This window comes from Pantherophis guttatus, chromosome 2, assembly GCF_059756535.1.
Source record: "Pantherophis guttatus breed Tessera chromosome 2, ASM5975653v1, whole genome shotgun sequence".
Taxonomy (NCBI): domain Eukaryota; kingdom Metazoa; phylum Chordata; class Lepidosauria; order Squamata; family Colubridae; genus Pantherophis; species Pantherophis guttatus.
Genome location: NC_142064.1, coordinates 261,806,624 through 261,823,663, shown reverse-complemented (window position 1 = coordinate 261,823,663; position 17,040 = coordinate 261,806,624). Strand labels below are relative to the sequence as shown.

At 45.5% G+C, this 17,040-nt stretch overlaps 2 protein-coding genes across 2 annotated transcripts in view; both read left to right on the top strand.

Annotated features, from left to right (window-relative positions):
• LOC132712326 (uncharacterized) overlaps positions 1–17,040 on the top strand; it is a 200,735-nt gene that overhangs the window by 89,929 nt on the left and 93,766 nt on the right. The gene's annotated exons all lie outside the window — the stretch shown is intronic.
• On the top strand, positions 429–12,855 carry LOC117667877 (uncharacterized). The gene is made up of 6 exons (XM_087884035.1): positions 429–930; positions 4,727–4,859; positions 7,301–7,405; positions 8,154–8,252; positions 9,352–9,453; positions 10,793–12,855. The coding sequence occupies exons 2-6, from the start codon at positions 4,826–4,828 to the stop codon at positions 12,172–12,174; spliced, it is 1,722 nt and encodes a 573-aa protein (XP_087740161.1). The 5' UTR covers positions 429–930; positions 4,727–4,825; the 3' UTR covers positions 12,175–12,855.

The following is a 17,040-nucleotide window of genomic DNA, read 5'->3' as shown; positions in this document are numbered from 1 at the left end:
TTGTGGGGGCAATAAGCTGACTTTGTATAAAATATACAAAAGTATGAAGGCTATTGCTTAACGCATTGTAAGCCGCCCCGAGTCTCCAGAGAAGGGCGGCATATAAATCAAAATAAAAAATAAAAAATCGGGTATTATGAGTTGAATTGAGCCAAACCAGGCATTGCCCCATCGGAGGAAGCCTTCATTGCATCGCTCTGTTTAGGTTTGCAGAAGAATCTTGTTTCTGGCGCCCGCCCGCCTTAAAGAACTCCGCACCCTCCGCCTTTCCTCAGTCGGGCTACCTAGAGTCCTAGAGCTAGACAGATGAGCTGGCGGTGGGCGGAGCCTGTCACTGCTTTCCTCGATGGATCGAACTCGCCGGGCGCCCCGCCCTGCCCTCTCCACCTTTCCAGGCCTTTGGCTCGGCGTCAGTCACGTGACGGGAAGCGGAAAACCCGTCCGCAAAAGCAGCCGGGAGAGCCCGGGGGACGCGCCCCGTAGTTCCCCCCCCAACTCCTCCTCCCTCCCGTTCCCTGCCCTTCCTTTCATCCGGAGCCTGACCCGGATCTTTTCTTATTTAAGGTGCTCTTGCCAGTCTCTTCCCCCCACCTCCCCTCCCCTTCCCCGAAGCAGCCCTCGGAGACTCTGGGATGGGGGGCCGGCGGGCTTCCTCCCGGCTGATCTTCGCGGCGAGGCAACTGCAACCTTCATGCCGACGGAGGGTGGCGGTGGGAAGGGAAGCGACGAGGCTCCTCGGGGTCTTCGCGCCTGGCTGCCCGACGCTGAGCTGGACGGGGGTGCGACGCGTATTTTGCACGGAGAAGACGACGAGCTTCCCGAGGCTTTGAGCCTGCAAGCTCCGTGGGAAGGAAGGCGGGAGAAGAGAAATTGCAGCAGCAGCAGCAGCAGCGGATCTTCCGAGCGAGCAGCCATCCGGTGGCTAAACGGGTGAGAATAACACACACACACAAAACATGCACACGCACACACACACCTCTCTACACCTGTTTCTGAAGCCAGCACCCCCATCCACCTCCCCTCCCCATGAATAGAACAGAACAGAACAGAACACTTTATTGGCCAAGTGTGATCGCACAGAAAAGGAGTCTGTCTTTGGTGCACACACACACACCTCTCTACACCTGTTTCTGAAGCCAGCACCCCCATCCACCTCCCCTCCCCATGAATAGAATAGAAATAGAAATAGAAATAGAAATAGAATAGAATAGAACAGAACAGAACAGAACAGAACAGAACAGAACAGAACAGAACACTTTATTGGCCAAGTGTGATCGCACAGAAAAGAAGTCTGTCTTTGGTGCACACACACACACACAACCCTACACCTATTTCTAAAGCCAGCACCCCCATCCACCTCCCCTCCCCATGAATAGCATAGAACAGAACAGAACAGAACACTTTATTGGCCAAGTGTGATTGGACACACAAGGAATCTGTCTTTGGTGAATAAACTCTCAGTGTACCTAAAAGGACAAGATACATTCACCAAGAATCATAAGGTCCAACACTTAATGATAGTCGTAGGGTACAAATAAGCAATGCTACAGCCTCTGCTAACCCTGTATTTTATTTGCTTGTCCAGGATGGCCGGCGGGCTATATTTGCTTGTCTATGGGACAGACACACACACACATGTACACCTGCTTCTAAAGCCAGCAACCCCATCCACCTCCCCTCCCTATTGTTAGAATAGAATACAACAGAACAGAACAGAACTCTTTCTTGGCCAAGTATGATCGGACACACAAGGAATTTGTCTTTGGTGCATAAGGTCTCACTGTAAAATAAAAGGACAAGATACATTCACCAAGAATCATAAGGTACAACACTTAATGATAGTCATAGGATACAAATAAGCGATGCTACAGCCTCTGCTAACCCTGTATTTTATTTGCTTGTCCAGGATGGCAGGTGGATTCTATTTGCTTGTCTATAGGACGGACACACATACACCTGTTTGTAAAGCTAGCACCCCCATCCACCTCCCCTCCCCATGAATAGAATAGAACAGAACAGGAACAGGAACACAGAACAGAACACTTTATTGGCCAAGTGTGATTGGACACACAAGGAATTTGTCTTTGGTGCATAAACTCTCAGTGTACCTAAAAGGACAAGATACATTCACCAAGAATCATAAGGTACAACACTTAATGATAGTCATAGGGTACAAATAAGCAATGCTACAGCCTCTGCTAACCCTATATTTTATTTGCTTGTTTGGGATGGCAGGAAGTGTTCCCCAGATTTTACATCTCTGTTTGGGTTCTCCCGTGATGCTGCCCAGCGTTGCGTGCATTTGGCCGGGATGTGCAGTTTTGAGCTGAGTGTGTCAGTGCTGTCTTAAGCCATTTGGATAGTACAAAAAATCATTCATAAGACGGGGGGGGGGGGTGTTCATGTGTCAAGGATCAGTTGTGAGGTAGATTCAGTACAAATACCATCATACATACAGTATTACTGTCCTGAATGGTTCAGCAGAAACCCAAAGCTCAACAAAAATGACTTTAAACTCTTCTTTTTCCAATTTAAAAAGGCTGAGATTTCATGAAGGTAACAGCTCTCGCCATTAGTTAGTGTTATTGCCTGAAGCCATCCAAGATTCAGGGTGAGACAAGTCAGAATCATGTGAAATGTAATGATTCTTGAATTTGGTGCCATTTTCTAGTAATTATTTTTATAGGCAATCCCTAGTGGAAACTCCCCTCCAGTATCCACGTGGATGATCAGGAGTTCTTGGGAATATAGGTTGGGAATACTGTAATCTAGTGTGTTCAAAGTTGAGAGAACTAGAAGCTGATAGAGCACTGCTTGGCTAGCGCAAGATCTCTTGATCATTCCAGTTTAGAAAAAGATCAAATAGCTGGATGTGAAAAAAGCAATATTTAAAGGTCATTAGAGGACCAGCTGTTCCCTTAACTTTCCTTTTGTTCCTTACATTTCAAAAGAAACTCATTTTTTAGTTATTGTTGGTATTTGTTGCAATTCTTATCTCATTCTGAGCCTTAACTTTCTCTGTCCTTGCAGATTTGGGCTATTTGCTGATTATTCTGCTTTAGTTACAAGCTGCTCTATCCATTTTTTTATACTTGTCCTTTTTGTCCCTCAGTTAGTCAAAACATTTTGTGCAACCATGATTTTTAAATCTTGATTTTTAAAAAAAAAAACAGTCATGCATTAGGTTAGGCTATGAAGCATGGCTTATTTAAAAAAGGCTGGATTTATTGCTCAAGCCAAGACACATAAATCTGCTTCTAGTGCAGAACTAACCTGCTGCCCCAATAGTTTTTCATGTTATGAACCCCTCCTCCTCCTCTTCCTCCTCCCCCTCCTCCCCCCCCTCCTCCTCTTCTTCTTCTTCTTCTTCGAATGGATACAACTCATCTTTTCATTCTGATGCTCTTCTTGCTCATTTCTGTCTGGAAAAAAATATAGCAGGCATATTAAACTTAAAAAGGATGCCAGTTTTCTACAGAGTTCATAGCATCCTTGGTGCGCTCTGAACTTGGTTGCTGGTATCCTTACGATTTATATTGACTGTTTCCTAATATGATTTGATTGCTTATTTGTTCCTTATGACTATCATTAAGTGTTGCACTTTATGATTCTTGATGAAAGTATCTTTTCCTTTAGGTACACTGAGAGCATATGCACCAAGACAAATTCCTTGTGTGTCCAATCACACTTGGCCAATATTCTATTCTATTCTATTCTTGCTTGAAGATGTTTCATTACCCAACTGGGTAACATCAGCGTGAGTGTATTAGAGAGTGTTAGAAGCTCGGGCACACGAAGTTTGCATGGAGCTGAAGAAGTGTTCCCGGAATTTGGAAGAAAAACACACTTTTATATATGATTACACAGTTTATTGCTATAGATTATGAATTATTACTGGAGACAGGTGGAGAGGGCAGCCATTGGTTCCTGCAATCAACAATGGCCACGCCCAATTTGATGGCATCTACCTAAGTAACTGAAAACATCATTGATAGAAATTTGAATCCAAAACTGGGGTAGATTTCCCCTGTCAGACTTCGATGCTATCTCAAAATAAATGAATTTCCAAACTGCCAATCTTTAAGGAAATCTTCTCTTTATTTGAGTACAGCAACCGGATCATGACTGGTGCGGACAAGACTGACCTTTTGCCCCCCAATCCCTCCCTTTCCGATCCCCAATTCTCTGCTTCTCATTGGCTATCTTCCAAGTCACTCTCCTGACTTCTTGTCTTGTCATTTCACAGGAATGTTCCCCCCTCTTCATTTCCATGGAGACCAAGCTTCAAAGGGATTTAGCAGGCAAAAGTTCAGGGCTTATCTCCCTTTTCTATGTCAGCGCTGAGACGCTGACATCCCCATTGTGGGCACTAAGTTTCCAGATAGCTGACTTCAACTTCTACTATGGTCAGTAAGGGCCACAATGTGCAAGGAATTCTGGGAAATGTAGTCCATGCGTCTCAGGATATCCAGGTTGAAGAAGGCTGCTCTGGGTTTTCATAAGCTTTTCCTCTATAATCATCTGTAATTATCACTGCATGATTTTTGGCAGGTTAGTAGATTGTTCTGAACCGACTCACATGCCTGGATTCAGTCTTTAGACATCTCAATCCCTGGAATGGCACCTACTGGTCATGGATTGCCATGGGGTGGGATTCATAATAGAAAGTCTTTTGCAAATTCTGAAAAATCTTTATGCTAAAACCAAGTGCAATTTTTGTTTTAAGGACATCAGGACAACTTCTGAAGATGCGGCCCTGTGCATCTTGTGAAGGAGGAACCACAGACTTTTGAGCCCAAATCCATGAAACTGATTCTGGGCAGATATGCAAGAGAATTCCAGGAAAATGTCTTCATTGGGTAAGGATTTCATTCTTCTTTTACGGATTTGAAGGGTATTGTTAATGTTGTTTTGTGGGCCCCTGCTGATCAAGGGACATCCCTTCCTGAAATCACATTTCTGTTTTTGTTTTGACCTGAAGACGAATTAAACGCTCTTGAAGTAAAATTAACTAATTCTAATCAAGGAGAGAAGCAACCTAGAACTAAGGAGAAATTTCCTGACAGAACAATTAAGCAGTAGAAGACGTTGCCTCCAGAAATTGTAAATGCTCCAACATTGGAAGTTTTAAAGAAAAGATCGGATAACCATTTGTCTGAAATGCTACAGCCATGATGGTGAACCTATGGCACGCGTGCCCAAGGTGGCACGCAAAGCCATCTTTCCGGACACACGAGTTTTTGCCAAACTCAACCTGCAGCTGCACATGCACGTGCGCCCCAGCTGGTGTTTGGTGCTCATGCGCGCAATTCAGGGGACCCAGCTGGTCTTCAGAGCTCTCCTGCGCATGCAAGCACGTTTGTGCACATGCACAAGATTACAGCGCATGCATGTAGATGGTGTTCGTGCGTGTGCATTGTGCACGTGATAACCATGCGCAAATGGTGCCATTGCACACAGGGTGTGCATGTGAAAGCCGTGCACGGATAGCACGCTCGCACGTACCTGTTCAGCACTCGATGAGTAAAAGGTTCTCCACCACTGTGCCAGTGGTGGGTTCCTCCCGGTTCCGCCCGGTTCCGCCGAGCCGGTAGCGGTGACGATACGACGTCACTGAACCGGTTCTGCCCTCCCCCGCCCCCCCGCATTATTCTTACCTTTTATTTGGCCCCACCCCCAATCTATTGCTGCCTCCTGAGTCCCAGCTGATGACTAGAGGAAAAAAAACTGTTTAAACTCTTGCCACGGGGCTTCAAAGGGCCGTCCTATAGCTGATCCGTGTTATAAGAAAACAAATGAGTAGACCGGTGCCTGCAAAAATGCATGAGTAGATCAGTGCCTGCAAAAATAAATGGGTAGATCGGTACAGCTTTGCAAGCAGTTAAAAGCCTGGTAGGCCAATACCTCTGCTAAATCCTAAAGAATTGTCACATGACCATCAAGCCATGCCCACAAAATAAGCCACACCCACATAACCGGTAGTAAAAAAATTTAGAACCCGCCCCTGCACTGTGCTATAGGGTTTCCTGCCTAAGCAGGGGGTTGGACTAGAAGACCTTCAAGGTCCCTTCCAACTCTGTTATTCTATTCTATTCTAATTAACCAAGTGCAAGCAAACTCAATAGGGAAGCCAAATTCCCTTGAACAGCCATGTTGCTAACTTAACAATTGCAGTGACTATGGGAAGAGTCAGTGGGGCAAAACTCACTTAACAACTGCCTAAATTAGCCACAGAAATTTTGGGCTCAATTGTGGTCGTAAGTCGAGGACTATCCATACTTCACAAGGAAGTGAAAATACCTTAGCTATGTGTGATGAAGTCTGAAAATACGTTAGCTATGTGTGATGACCTGGGGCACGGCACAGAGGCAACACAGTCAGCTGACACTTCATACCACCCCTTTTATTGCTCCAAATTTTCCCAAACGCTCCCACGTTTCTGGCAAGTCCCAGAGCAAAGTGATGACACACACACCTCCAGCAGCCTCTGGCTGCAAGTAGTCCAGCACAACGCTGTGAGCACAACGGCTGCAAAGCAAGAAATCCAGCAGAACAAGTCAATGAGTCCAGGAAGCAAAGGAACAAGGCAATTAATCCAGGAAGCCATAAAGAAAGCAAGAAATCCAGGAAACTTCAAATGTCGGCAACGGCACTCAACACTCCATGAATTCAGCGTTTGTTCCCGACAAATGCCCCTCCCCACAGTGTTTCCTTAAGTCTCAGTCTCCAGGTGTGCGTTGTGTAGAGGGACAAGGCGCTCTCCTCCCAAGTAGTAGTAGTGGTCAGCCTGCGCTGTTCCCGCCTTCTTTCCACTCTCCTTGCTCGAGGATCAGGAGGGGGTAGTCCTTGCTTGTCACCTGAGCTCTGTCTCTCATGTTCACTGCTTAGTCTCTCTTGGTCATCCTGGCCCCGTTCCTCTCTGCCTACAAGCCATCCCAATCTTGAAAGGCCCTGGCCTGACTTGGCTGCCCCTCCCCATATTCCTCCGAAGCCAATGGAGCCGCCCCCTCAATCTCCATCGGCTTCCTCCGCAGATTCAAGCTCCACTGGGAGTCTGACATTATGCCTCCATTGCTTCTACAAGCTAAGTTGCTTCCTATCCAACCATTATCTAGTCTGCAGCTGTTCTTCTTGTCTCTCAGATGGAGATATCTGCAGCTCTTTTATTGGCCTCAAAGGCTGTTAGGATGTTATTTGTAAATGGTAGAAGTGAGCAATATCATACACTGTATCCCCCACCCCCCCAACATAAGAGTCAGCAATGTCTTCTTTTTCAATATCTTTCCTCTTTCTTAATTAGAATTCCCTAACGTGACAATAAAGTTAGAAGACAAAGAAGACGTCTCATGGCTTCCAACCAACCAGGTGGCAGAAGGAAGTCGGAGTTTCTCAATTGATCATTCAGGTACAGAAAGAGTAACCTAGATTTGTGCCCAGTGCTTTTTAAGGTCCACAGGATGGAGCTAGACAAATTAAGGAACTAAATTCCTTAAATGAAGTGTAGTGGAGCATAACGATTCCAGGGCTGAACCAAGAGCTAGGCTGTGCACAGCTTATATTTATTACCTTAGTCCTGGCAATCTACCGTATTCCAGTTTCAGTGCTCTTCTCCAATATTTGGGACAAGTATGTAATATTAGCAACTTTACTTCTAGAATGATAAATATAAGTTTCATTGAGCCAAGAACACCCCCACCAACACTTGCAGGCCAAACTACTTACACATCAAGAGAAAGCAAACCCTGGAGCCTGGATAGCTCAGCGGACTAATGCATTGTAATTTAACTCCAGCTGTCTGCAATTAGTAAGTTCGAATCCCACCAGGCTCAAGGTTGACTCAGCCTTCCATCTTTTCTAAGGTAGGTAAATTGAGGACCCAGTTTGTGGGGGCAATAAGCTGACTTTGTAAAAATATACAAAAGGATGAAGGCTATTGCTTAACACATTGTAAGCCGCCCTGAGTCTCCGGAGAAGGGCGGCATATAAATCAAATTTAGAAAAAAAACCCACTCCCTTCCAGCACTGATGTTGTTACCTAGTTGGGTAATGAAACATCTGTAAGAAAACAATGAAGCACATGGCACACCGAGAACCTCACAGTTCAACCTTGAGATACAAATAATTCTCATTTTGTTTGTTTTCTTTCTGTGTAGGGTTTCCAGTTCCCAAGTCTGAAGTGATCCATGGGGGAGATCCATGGATTCCGGAGCCTGTTTCACAAGAAAAAGAAATTCCAATAGATTATGGTTCCGGTAAGATTAAGAGAGAATTATTGCAATTAATCTAGATTCCCCACACCAGGAGTTCCTTAATTGGTGCACCACTGAAATAACCAGGTTATGGAGAAAGTCTTTCCATGTGGTTACTAAGAGTTGACACTAAATTGATATCACATAATCAATTAGTCAATCTAGCTAGAATTAGAAGTTCTCTAATTCTGCTCCATTATACCACTGTAGCATTGATCTAGACCAGGGTCAGCAACCTGCGGCTCTGGAGCCGCATGTGGCTCTTTCACTCCTCTGCTGCGACTCCCTGTCACTCAAAATATGCGTCACAACTGCCCATTTGTGACACCTGCCAGCATGCGATTTATTGAGCTTTTCAACCCCCGATAGGCCAACCATGCATAAATCCAAGAAAAGAAAAGTTTCAGAAGAAAAGAGAACATTTAATTCAACTACATATTCTAGTTTTGTGGCTGCTCAAGAAATAGTCAGGCACGGGAAGGATTTTGTGGCTCCCGATGTTTTCTTTTCTGTGGGAAACAGGTCCAAATGGCTCTTTGAGCGTTAAGACCCCTGATCTAGACTTTGAGGAAACCAAGTTCAGTTTTAATTCAGTCATTGGATCATCTTGATTTGAGGATAACACAATTGGAGAAATACCACGATTGTATTTTGAAATACGTTAAGACAAAATTACTTTTCTTTCCCTTCATATATGCCTTAATGTTGTGCTTGGTATAATGTGCCCATTCTGAAATTACTGTGTATTTTTTGTTGGGGAGAACTATCCTTCACAGATTGGCTCTAAGGCAGCGTTTTTTTTTTTGTTTTTTTTTTATTTGATTTATATGCCGCCCTTCTCTGGAAACTTAGGGCGGCTTACAATGTGCTAAGCAATATTTTCCTCCAGAACTGTTGGCATTGCAGTTCCCAGAATTCCACAGCATCACAGCAAAGAGAATTCTGAGAGTTGAAGTCCCAATACACCTGGAAATTGCCATGTTGGGAACAGTTGTTCTGAATTATTGCCTAAAGTTCTGGGATTTGCCCAGAAAATTGCAGATGTCCTCTATTGCCAGTTACCAAAATAACTTTTCTATCATATCTCATTTCTTCTGATCAGAGCTTCCAGATGTAATAATAAAGCTGGAACAGGAAGAGATTCCATATGTTCCCTGCCCCCAGGTTTCAGAAACAAGTGTGACATTCAAAACAGTCCAATCAGGTAAGTTGAGATTAATTTACTCCATTAAATTTTATCACTAGGAAGAAAGGACTGTGCTGACCTTACCTCAAATTCCTTCTAAGAGCCAGTTTGGTCTAGTGTTGCAGGCTAGAAACCAGGTGATAGTGAATTTTAGTCCTACCCAGGTGTGAAATACTCCTGGTTCAGACCGGATTGCCCGATCCGGTATCGATGGCGGCAGGTGGTTTGGAGAACCGGTAGCAAAAATCCCTGCCCCCCCCACCATGCCCAGCTGAGCCACGCAATCATCAGAGGCTTTTTTTTTATTTTTAAAAGCATTTTTTCTACAACCTCTTCAGCCAAAAAAAAATGCTTTTAAAAGTAAAAAAAAAGCCTCTGATGATTGCGCGGCTCAGCTGGGATCGTCAGAGGCTTTTAAAAGAAAAAAAAGCCTCTGCCAATCAGGCAACTCAGCTGGGATCGTCAGAGGCTTTTAAAAGCATTTTTTAAATAACCTCTTCGGCCGAAGAGGTTGTAGAAAAAATGGTTTTAAAAGTTAAAAAAAAAAGAGTTGGCCATGCCCACCCAGTCACATTCCGCCCCTATCAAGCCACGCCCACAAACTGGTAGTAACAAATTTTACATTTCACCACTGGTCCTACCTTAGGAATGAAAGCCATTTGGGTGATTTTGGATTAATCACTAGGAAACAGAGAGTTCTAGTCTCTCCTTAGGCCTGAAAGCAGTCACCCTGTCTGAGCCCAATCTATCTCACTGGGTTATTGTTATTGTGGGGAAAAGAGAAGGAAGAAGGAATATTAGATATGTTTGCCATTTTGAATTATTTATAAAAATAATAAAGGTAGGATAAACAAATAAATAAGGGATGCAATGTTCCTTCTCAGTCAAATACTTGCTTTCCTACTTAATCTCTTTCCCGTATGCATTAAACAAGATGTTGCTTCTGAACCGAGATTCTCAACCTGGGTACAATAACATGACATAAAGATGTGTATCTGTGTGTGTGTGTGTGTGTGTGATCCATCAGGTTCCATATTCATTCTGCTTTTAGAGGATCTGAGATGCCAAGCTGGAGAAAGACCTCGATCTGGGACACAAATTACATTGTGGTTTAACACAATCTATGTAAACTGGAGCACCACCTGGGGTAGATCTTAATGATCTTATTTCCATGAATTAGTCAAGATATAGACAGAGGTTATCTTCCAAGAGATGTCTGAGGACAATCAAGAGGTCAAAAATCCTGTCACAAGTCCCCCAAACATTTTGACTCCCCACCCCTACCCAGCAGATGTCCCTGCTGAAACCCTAATTCTGGCTTGATTAAAAATGAGCATTTCTTTGTTTATCCCAATAGGAGGTGGCCATGACAAAACGTTGCAGAGAGAAATACCATTTTACTCTGGCTTTGTGAGACGTTTCCCTGACAAACCCGAACGTGTCAAACAAGAGAACCAGAACACGGCAGAGAAGCCCCACAAGTGCTCTTGCTGCACCAAAAGCTTCATGAAGAGGTCCAACCTTCGTACCCATGAGAGAATCCACACGGGGGAAAAGCCATTCCGGTGCTCCGAATGTGGCAACAGCTTCAGCGACGGTTCCAGTCTCATCAGGCACAAGCGGAAGCACACCGGGGAGAAGCCGTACAGCTGCTCGGCGTGTGGGAAGCGGTTCAACCAGAGCTCCAGCCTCATCAGGCACGAGCGGAGTCACACGGAGCAGAGACCCTACAAATGCTTGGAGTGTGGGAAAAGGTTCAACCAGAGCTCCACCCTCGTGCGGCACGAAAGGATCCACCGAGAACAGAGACTATACAAATGCTCGGGCTGCGAGAAGAGATTTATTCAGAGCTCCAGTCTCCTGGCTCATGAGAGGATCCACCGGGGAGAGAAACCTTACAGCTGCACAGCTTGCGGGAAAGGCTTTGTCCAGAAATCTAACCTTCTGATTCACGAGATGAAACACACCGGTTTGAAGCCGTTCAAGTGTCCAGACTGCGGGAAAGGTTTCAATCAGAATTCAAGTCTCGTCATACACCGGAGAATCCACACAGGGGAAAAACCATACAGTTGCTCGCACTGCCGGAGACCTTTCAGCGACAAGTCGAGCCTTAACAAACATGAGCGAGCCCACCGAGGGGACAAACCGTACAAGTGTTCCAGCTGCGGGAAAAGTTTCGTGCGTAGGTCTCACCTCTTGACTCACGAAAGGATCCATACGGGCGTGAAGCCGTTCAAGTGCTCGGACTGTGGGAAAAGCTTCAGCAGCCGGTCACACTTGATTAGGCACGAGGGGACGCACACGGGGGAGAAGCCCTACGATTGCTCGTTCTGCGGGAAGAGCTTCAACCGGAAGTCCAACCTGACGAATCACGAGAGGACGCACACAGGGGAGAAGCCTTACAAGTGCTCCGATTGCGGGAAAAGCTTCAGCGACAGATCCAGCCTGATTAAACACGAACGGATCCACACCGGGGAGAAGCCGTACAGCTGCGCGTCCTGCGAGAAGAGCTTCAGCGACAAATCGAGCCTTATCAGGCACGAGCGAATCCATACGGAGGAGAAGCCGTACAAATGCTCCGATTGCGGGAAAGGATTCAACCAGAGCTCGAGTCTCATTGTGCACGAGAGAACCCACACGGGCGAGAAACCCTTCAAATGCTCCGACTGCGGGAAAGGCTTCATTCGCAGGACAATTCTTAATAAACACGAGAGGACCCATGCTGGGGAAAAACAATAAAAAACAACAAACCGGGGTAGTGGACAAGGCCCAGATTCCATTATGAACACCTAGGTCTTCTGATTTGACAGTACACTTGCTTGAAGGAAGCTGTTGGAATGAATGTAGGCTAGTCATAGAGCTGTGCACTGATTCTTTTATTTCTGTGATTTTAGATAGCCTTAGAGCAGAGATGGACAATTATAGCAACTTTAGGACCTGTGGACTTCAACTCCCAGAATTCCTGAGGCAGCCATTTTATGCTGACTCTCAAGAATTCTGGGAGTTGAAGTCCACAGGTGGTAACGTTCCCATAGTTGCCCATCCCAGCCTTAGAGAGAGTTTCTCCTTGCCTTCCAAGCCCTTTGTCATCATCATGTGACATGGGGATTGACGCATAGACCACGGGTCAACACCGAATTCCCTGTTTAAAGGCATTACGTCGAGCGAATTGCAAACATGCTAGATTCTGCTGCTGGAATGTGATTCTGATTATTCCTCCATGGAGATCTGTCGGCGGATGTCATAGAGAGGGGATGCAGAAGACAGTCGATAACGGTTAACAGTCAATAGACTGGAGGATTGTGGGAAAATAAAATAAGTGTATGGTGGAAAAATAAAACATGGATTGTAAAGAATTACAAACCTAAACTTAGAAAAGAAACAGCTGCGTTAATAACCATAAAAAGTACTTTTTAAACATTTAAGTGTTGTTACTTAATAATAGTCCCTAGTGGAAGAACGGATGTCTTATCCCTGTTTAAATGGATGACTGAGTCCTTCTGGCTTTCCAAAATTAGATTAGAAGCCGTTTGGGTATCTGGAGTTTCACATCTGTAATTAGATTTCTAATTACTCTCCTCTCTTGCACTCCCGTGTCCTCACTGTAAGTCTTTCTTAAGACTTAAGGGGAAATATGGTAACAATCTATGTAGGGCTGTCAAACTCGATTTCATGGAGGGCCGCATCAGGGTTGTGTTTGACCTTGCGGGACCGGGGTGGGTGTGGCCAACTCGACAACACACATGTCGGGGGCACCTGTGATGGCCTGAGCGCTGTGCCAGCGAAAATGGGCTCCCAAGTTCTGTTTTCGGCTGCGACAGCATCCTGCAACATTCTGTTGTCGCTGGCAGAGGCACTATGGGCCAGTCCTTCGCTGTTTCCAGGGTGGCCCCACGGGCCAGATCTAAGCACCCCGGAGGCCGGATTTGCCCCATGGGCCTTGAGTTTGACACCCTGGTCTACAGACATAGATAATGCTTTTCTTACAACTACAATTAGGATCAGAATTACCATGGCTAAGCAAAGCGATTGTTAAATGAGGTGCCTGATTTTACGACCTTTTTTGCCATGGTTGTTAAGCGAATCACTGCAGTTGTTAAACGAATCAGTCGTTAAGCGAATTCAGCTTTCTCCGATGACTTTAGTTGTCGGAAGCCAACTGGGTAGGTGCTGGTCACATGACATGTGCCGGTTGCCAACCTTCCGAATTTAGATCATGTAACCATGAGGATACTGCAACGATCGTAAAGGACTTTTCTCAGTGCTGTTGTAACTTCGGTTGCTAAATGAATAGTTGTAAGTTGAGGACTACCCATATCTAAAAGGCGTAGTTGGAGAATCAAGTTGAGCATGGACCAAGAGAACGGGTGGGTTCTAAATTTTTTTACTACCGGTTCTGTGGGCGTGGCTTATTGTGGGCGTGGCTTGGTGGGGGAGTAATGTGACATGGGCGTGGCCAACTTTTTTTTTTTTTTTTTACTTTTAAAAGCATTTTTTCTACAACCTTAAGAGGTTGCAGAAAAAAATACTTTGAAAAGCCTCTGCCGATCAGGCAACTCAGCTGGGATCGTCAGAGGCTTTTCAAAGCATTTTTTCTATCACCTCTTCGGCTGAAGAGGTGGTAGAAAAAATGCTTTGAAAAGCCTCTGACAATCCCAGTTGAGCCGCGGGATCATCAGAGGCTTTTTTTTTTTACTTTTAAAAGCATTTTTCCGGCAGAAGAGGTTGTGGAAAAAATGCTTTTAAAAGTTAAAAAAAAAGCCTCTGATGAGGTGGGCGGGGTAAGTGAGCGGCGACCAGGCCGGGGACCGGTTTGGGGACGTGGCCAGCCAATGTTATTACTGGTTCTCGGAACTACTACAAATTTTTACTATCAGTTCTTACGAACCAGGAGCAACCCACCACTGCAAGAGAATGAGCTGAAATTAAGAAAAAGGAAATTCAGAGCGAATATACAGGTAGTCCTCGACTTGCAAACACGATGGAGCCCCAAATTTCTGTTGCTGACACATTTGTTAAGTGAGGTTTGCCTCATTTTATGACCTTTCTTTGCCACCATTAAGTGAATCACTGCATTTGATAAGTTAGTTCCATGGGTTTTTTTAAGTGAATCTGTCTACCCCATTGATTTTGCTTGTCAGAAGGTTGCAAAAGGTGATCACACAGACACGGCAATGTTCCTAAATATGAACTAGTTGCCAATCAGCTGAATTTTGATCACATCGTGAGGATGCTGCGAAGGTCGTAACTCTGAAAAATGTTCATATGTCACTTTTTCCAGTCTCCTCGTAACTTTGAACAGTCACTAAATGAACTGTTGCACGCCAAGGACTACCTGTGTTAAATTCTCCAGCCATTGTCGTATTGTGCAGACCAGAACTGAACATGGTGTTTCAGAGTTGTCCTCTCCATGCTCTTGATAAAATAGCCCGGTTGATTTTCAGCTCAAACTTGCATTGGCCCTTATGGCGACAGCAGCTGGAATTAGGCACAAAATTGTATATGTGTGTTCAGGGGTGCGCTTCAAAAATTTTAGCAAGGGGTTCTCTGCCCGGTTGCTGGGTGGGCGTGGCCATGGTGGGCGTGGCCTAGTCAGCCTCCTGCACCATGGCGGGTGGGGGGCTTTTTGCCCTCCCCAGGCTCTGGAGTCCCTCTGGAGGCCGGAAACAGGCCTACCCGAACTTCCGGTAGGCCCGTTTTTCGCTCTCCCAGAGCCTCCGCACCAGGGGTGAAGTCCAGCAGGTTCTGACAGGTTCTGGAGAACCAGTAATGGAAATTTTAAGTAGTTCGGAGAACTGGCAAATACCACCTCTGGCTGGCCCCCGAGTGGGGTGGGAAGGGAGATTTTGCAGTATCCTTCCGCTGCCACACCCACCAAGCCACACCATGCCCACCAAGCCACACCCACAGAACCGGTAGTAAAAAAAATGGGGTTTCACCACTGCTCCGTGCGCGCCCTGCACTTACCTGCATCCAAAACAGGCTGCATGGGGACTCCTGGGAGGGGAGGGGTGGGAGGGGCCAGCCAGGAGTGGGATTTGGGGGTTCTCCGAACTGCACAGAATCTTAGCTAGAGGTTCTCCCAAACCCCTGTGAATCCCCAGCAGCCCACTCCTGTGTGTGTGAGACAGAGAAAGAGACAAGATGGAACAGGTGACTTTGGCCTCCCATGGCTATTGAGGTAGGTCATACAGAGATGACCTCGATAAACAATCGCTGAACTCCAGGAGTTGTTGATCAGGGAATTCATTTAACACATATTTGTGGGCATGTGTTTTTTTATTTAATGTTCCTTGTCAGTCATCAAAATTCAGGTAATCCCTGATTTAGGACCACAGTTGAGCCCCCAAATTTTACAACTTCTTTGCCACAGTTGTCAAGCAAATCCAGCTTCTCTCCCCCACACCTCCTCAATTGACTTTACTTGTAAGAAGTTGGCCATGAAGGATACAACTTTTGCTCCATGTCCCCGGGATAGGGCAATTGTCATAAATAAATGCCAGGTGCCAAGTGCCTGGATTATTCAGAATTCAGTTCCGTGTTCTGCCCTCCAGACATGTATGTCACTCTTGATCTAAGAGCTCCGGTATTGAATATTGGCAGAGATCACACATTCTGCTCAACCACAATTATTGGCATCTCATTTATATGAATCACATTTGGCTGGATGAAGTCACACAGAGATCCTCTTAAGTCAGGGGTGGGCAACTGTGGCCCTTTTACAACCTGTGGACTTCAACTCTCAGAATTCCTGAGACAGCTTGGAGTTGAAGTCCACAGGTTCTAAAAGGGCCACAGTTGCCCACCCCTGTCTTAAATCTAAGCCATGATTTCTAAGCCACAAAATGGCTTGCTTTCATTTTAGAGCAGGGATGGGCAACTATGACCAGTTTACAACCTGTGGACTTTCAATTCTCAAAATTGAAGAATAGCTGGCTCAGGAATTCTGGGAGTTGAAGTCCACAGGTCATGAAGTTGCCATAGCTGCCCACCTAATTTAGAGATTTGCGTCCTACTCTTGGCAATTTCCAAGTGTGTGGACTTCGTTTCCCAGAGTTCCTTAGTAAATGCTTATTACTGAGGATTCTGGGAGTTGATGTCCACAGGTCATAAAGTTGTCATAGCTGCCCACCCATTTTAGAGTTTTGAATCCCAATCTTGGCAATTTCCAAATGTGTGGACCATTTCCCAGAGTTCTTCAGTGTTCTGACCTAGGCTTCCCAAGAGCACAAAGCAGACTCGTCCTGACAAAAACCCCTTTTTATTAAGTTACTGTGAATTCCTCTCATTCACATCCAGCAAAATCTTTCAAGGGAGAATTTACAGTCACAGACCTTATCTGGCTTGCAGAGCTGCCAGGCCGATATCTTCAAAACTTGGCAAGGAGTCATGGAGAGTCACGAACCAATTAAGCGAACTAATTGTCTCCTGCAAACTCCCCTCCCCTTTCGCTCTTTATTCTCTATGGGAGGGGCCATTCACCGTCTACCTGTGGCTTTACTCCAGAGTCAACCCTTGTTCCTTAGATGTTCCCTTCTGGCAGCTCTGCAATGCGCACACTGGGAACAGGCTCCAGGTGTTCTTCTGCCCCTCTAATGTCTGGCT

Bases quoted from the DNA above. Each gene is read 5' to 3' on its own strand.
- LOC117667877 (XM_087884035.1), top strand. From the start codon at position 4,826: ATGCAAGAGAATTCCAGGAAAATGTCTTCATTGG. The intron at 7,406-8,153 runs GTACAGAAAGAG...CTTTCTGTGTAG, and splicing joins TTTCTCAATTGATCATTCAG to GGTTTCCAGTTCCCAAGTCT. The intron at 9,454-10,792 runs GTAAGTTGAGAT...TTATCCCAATAG, and splicing joins ATTCAAAACAGTCCAATCAG to GAGGTGGCCATGACAAAACG.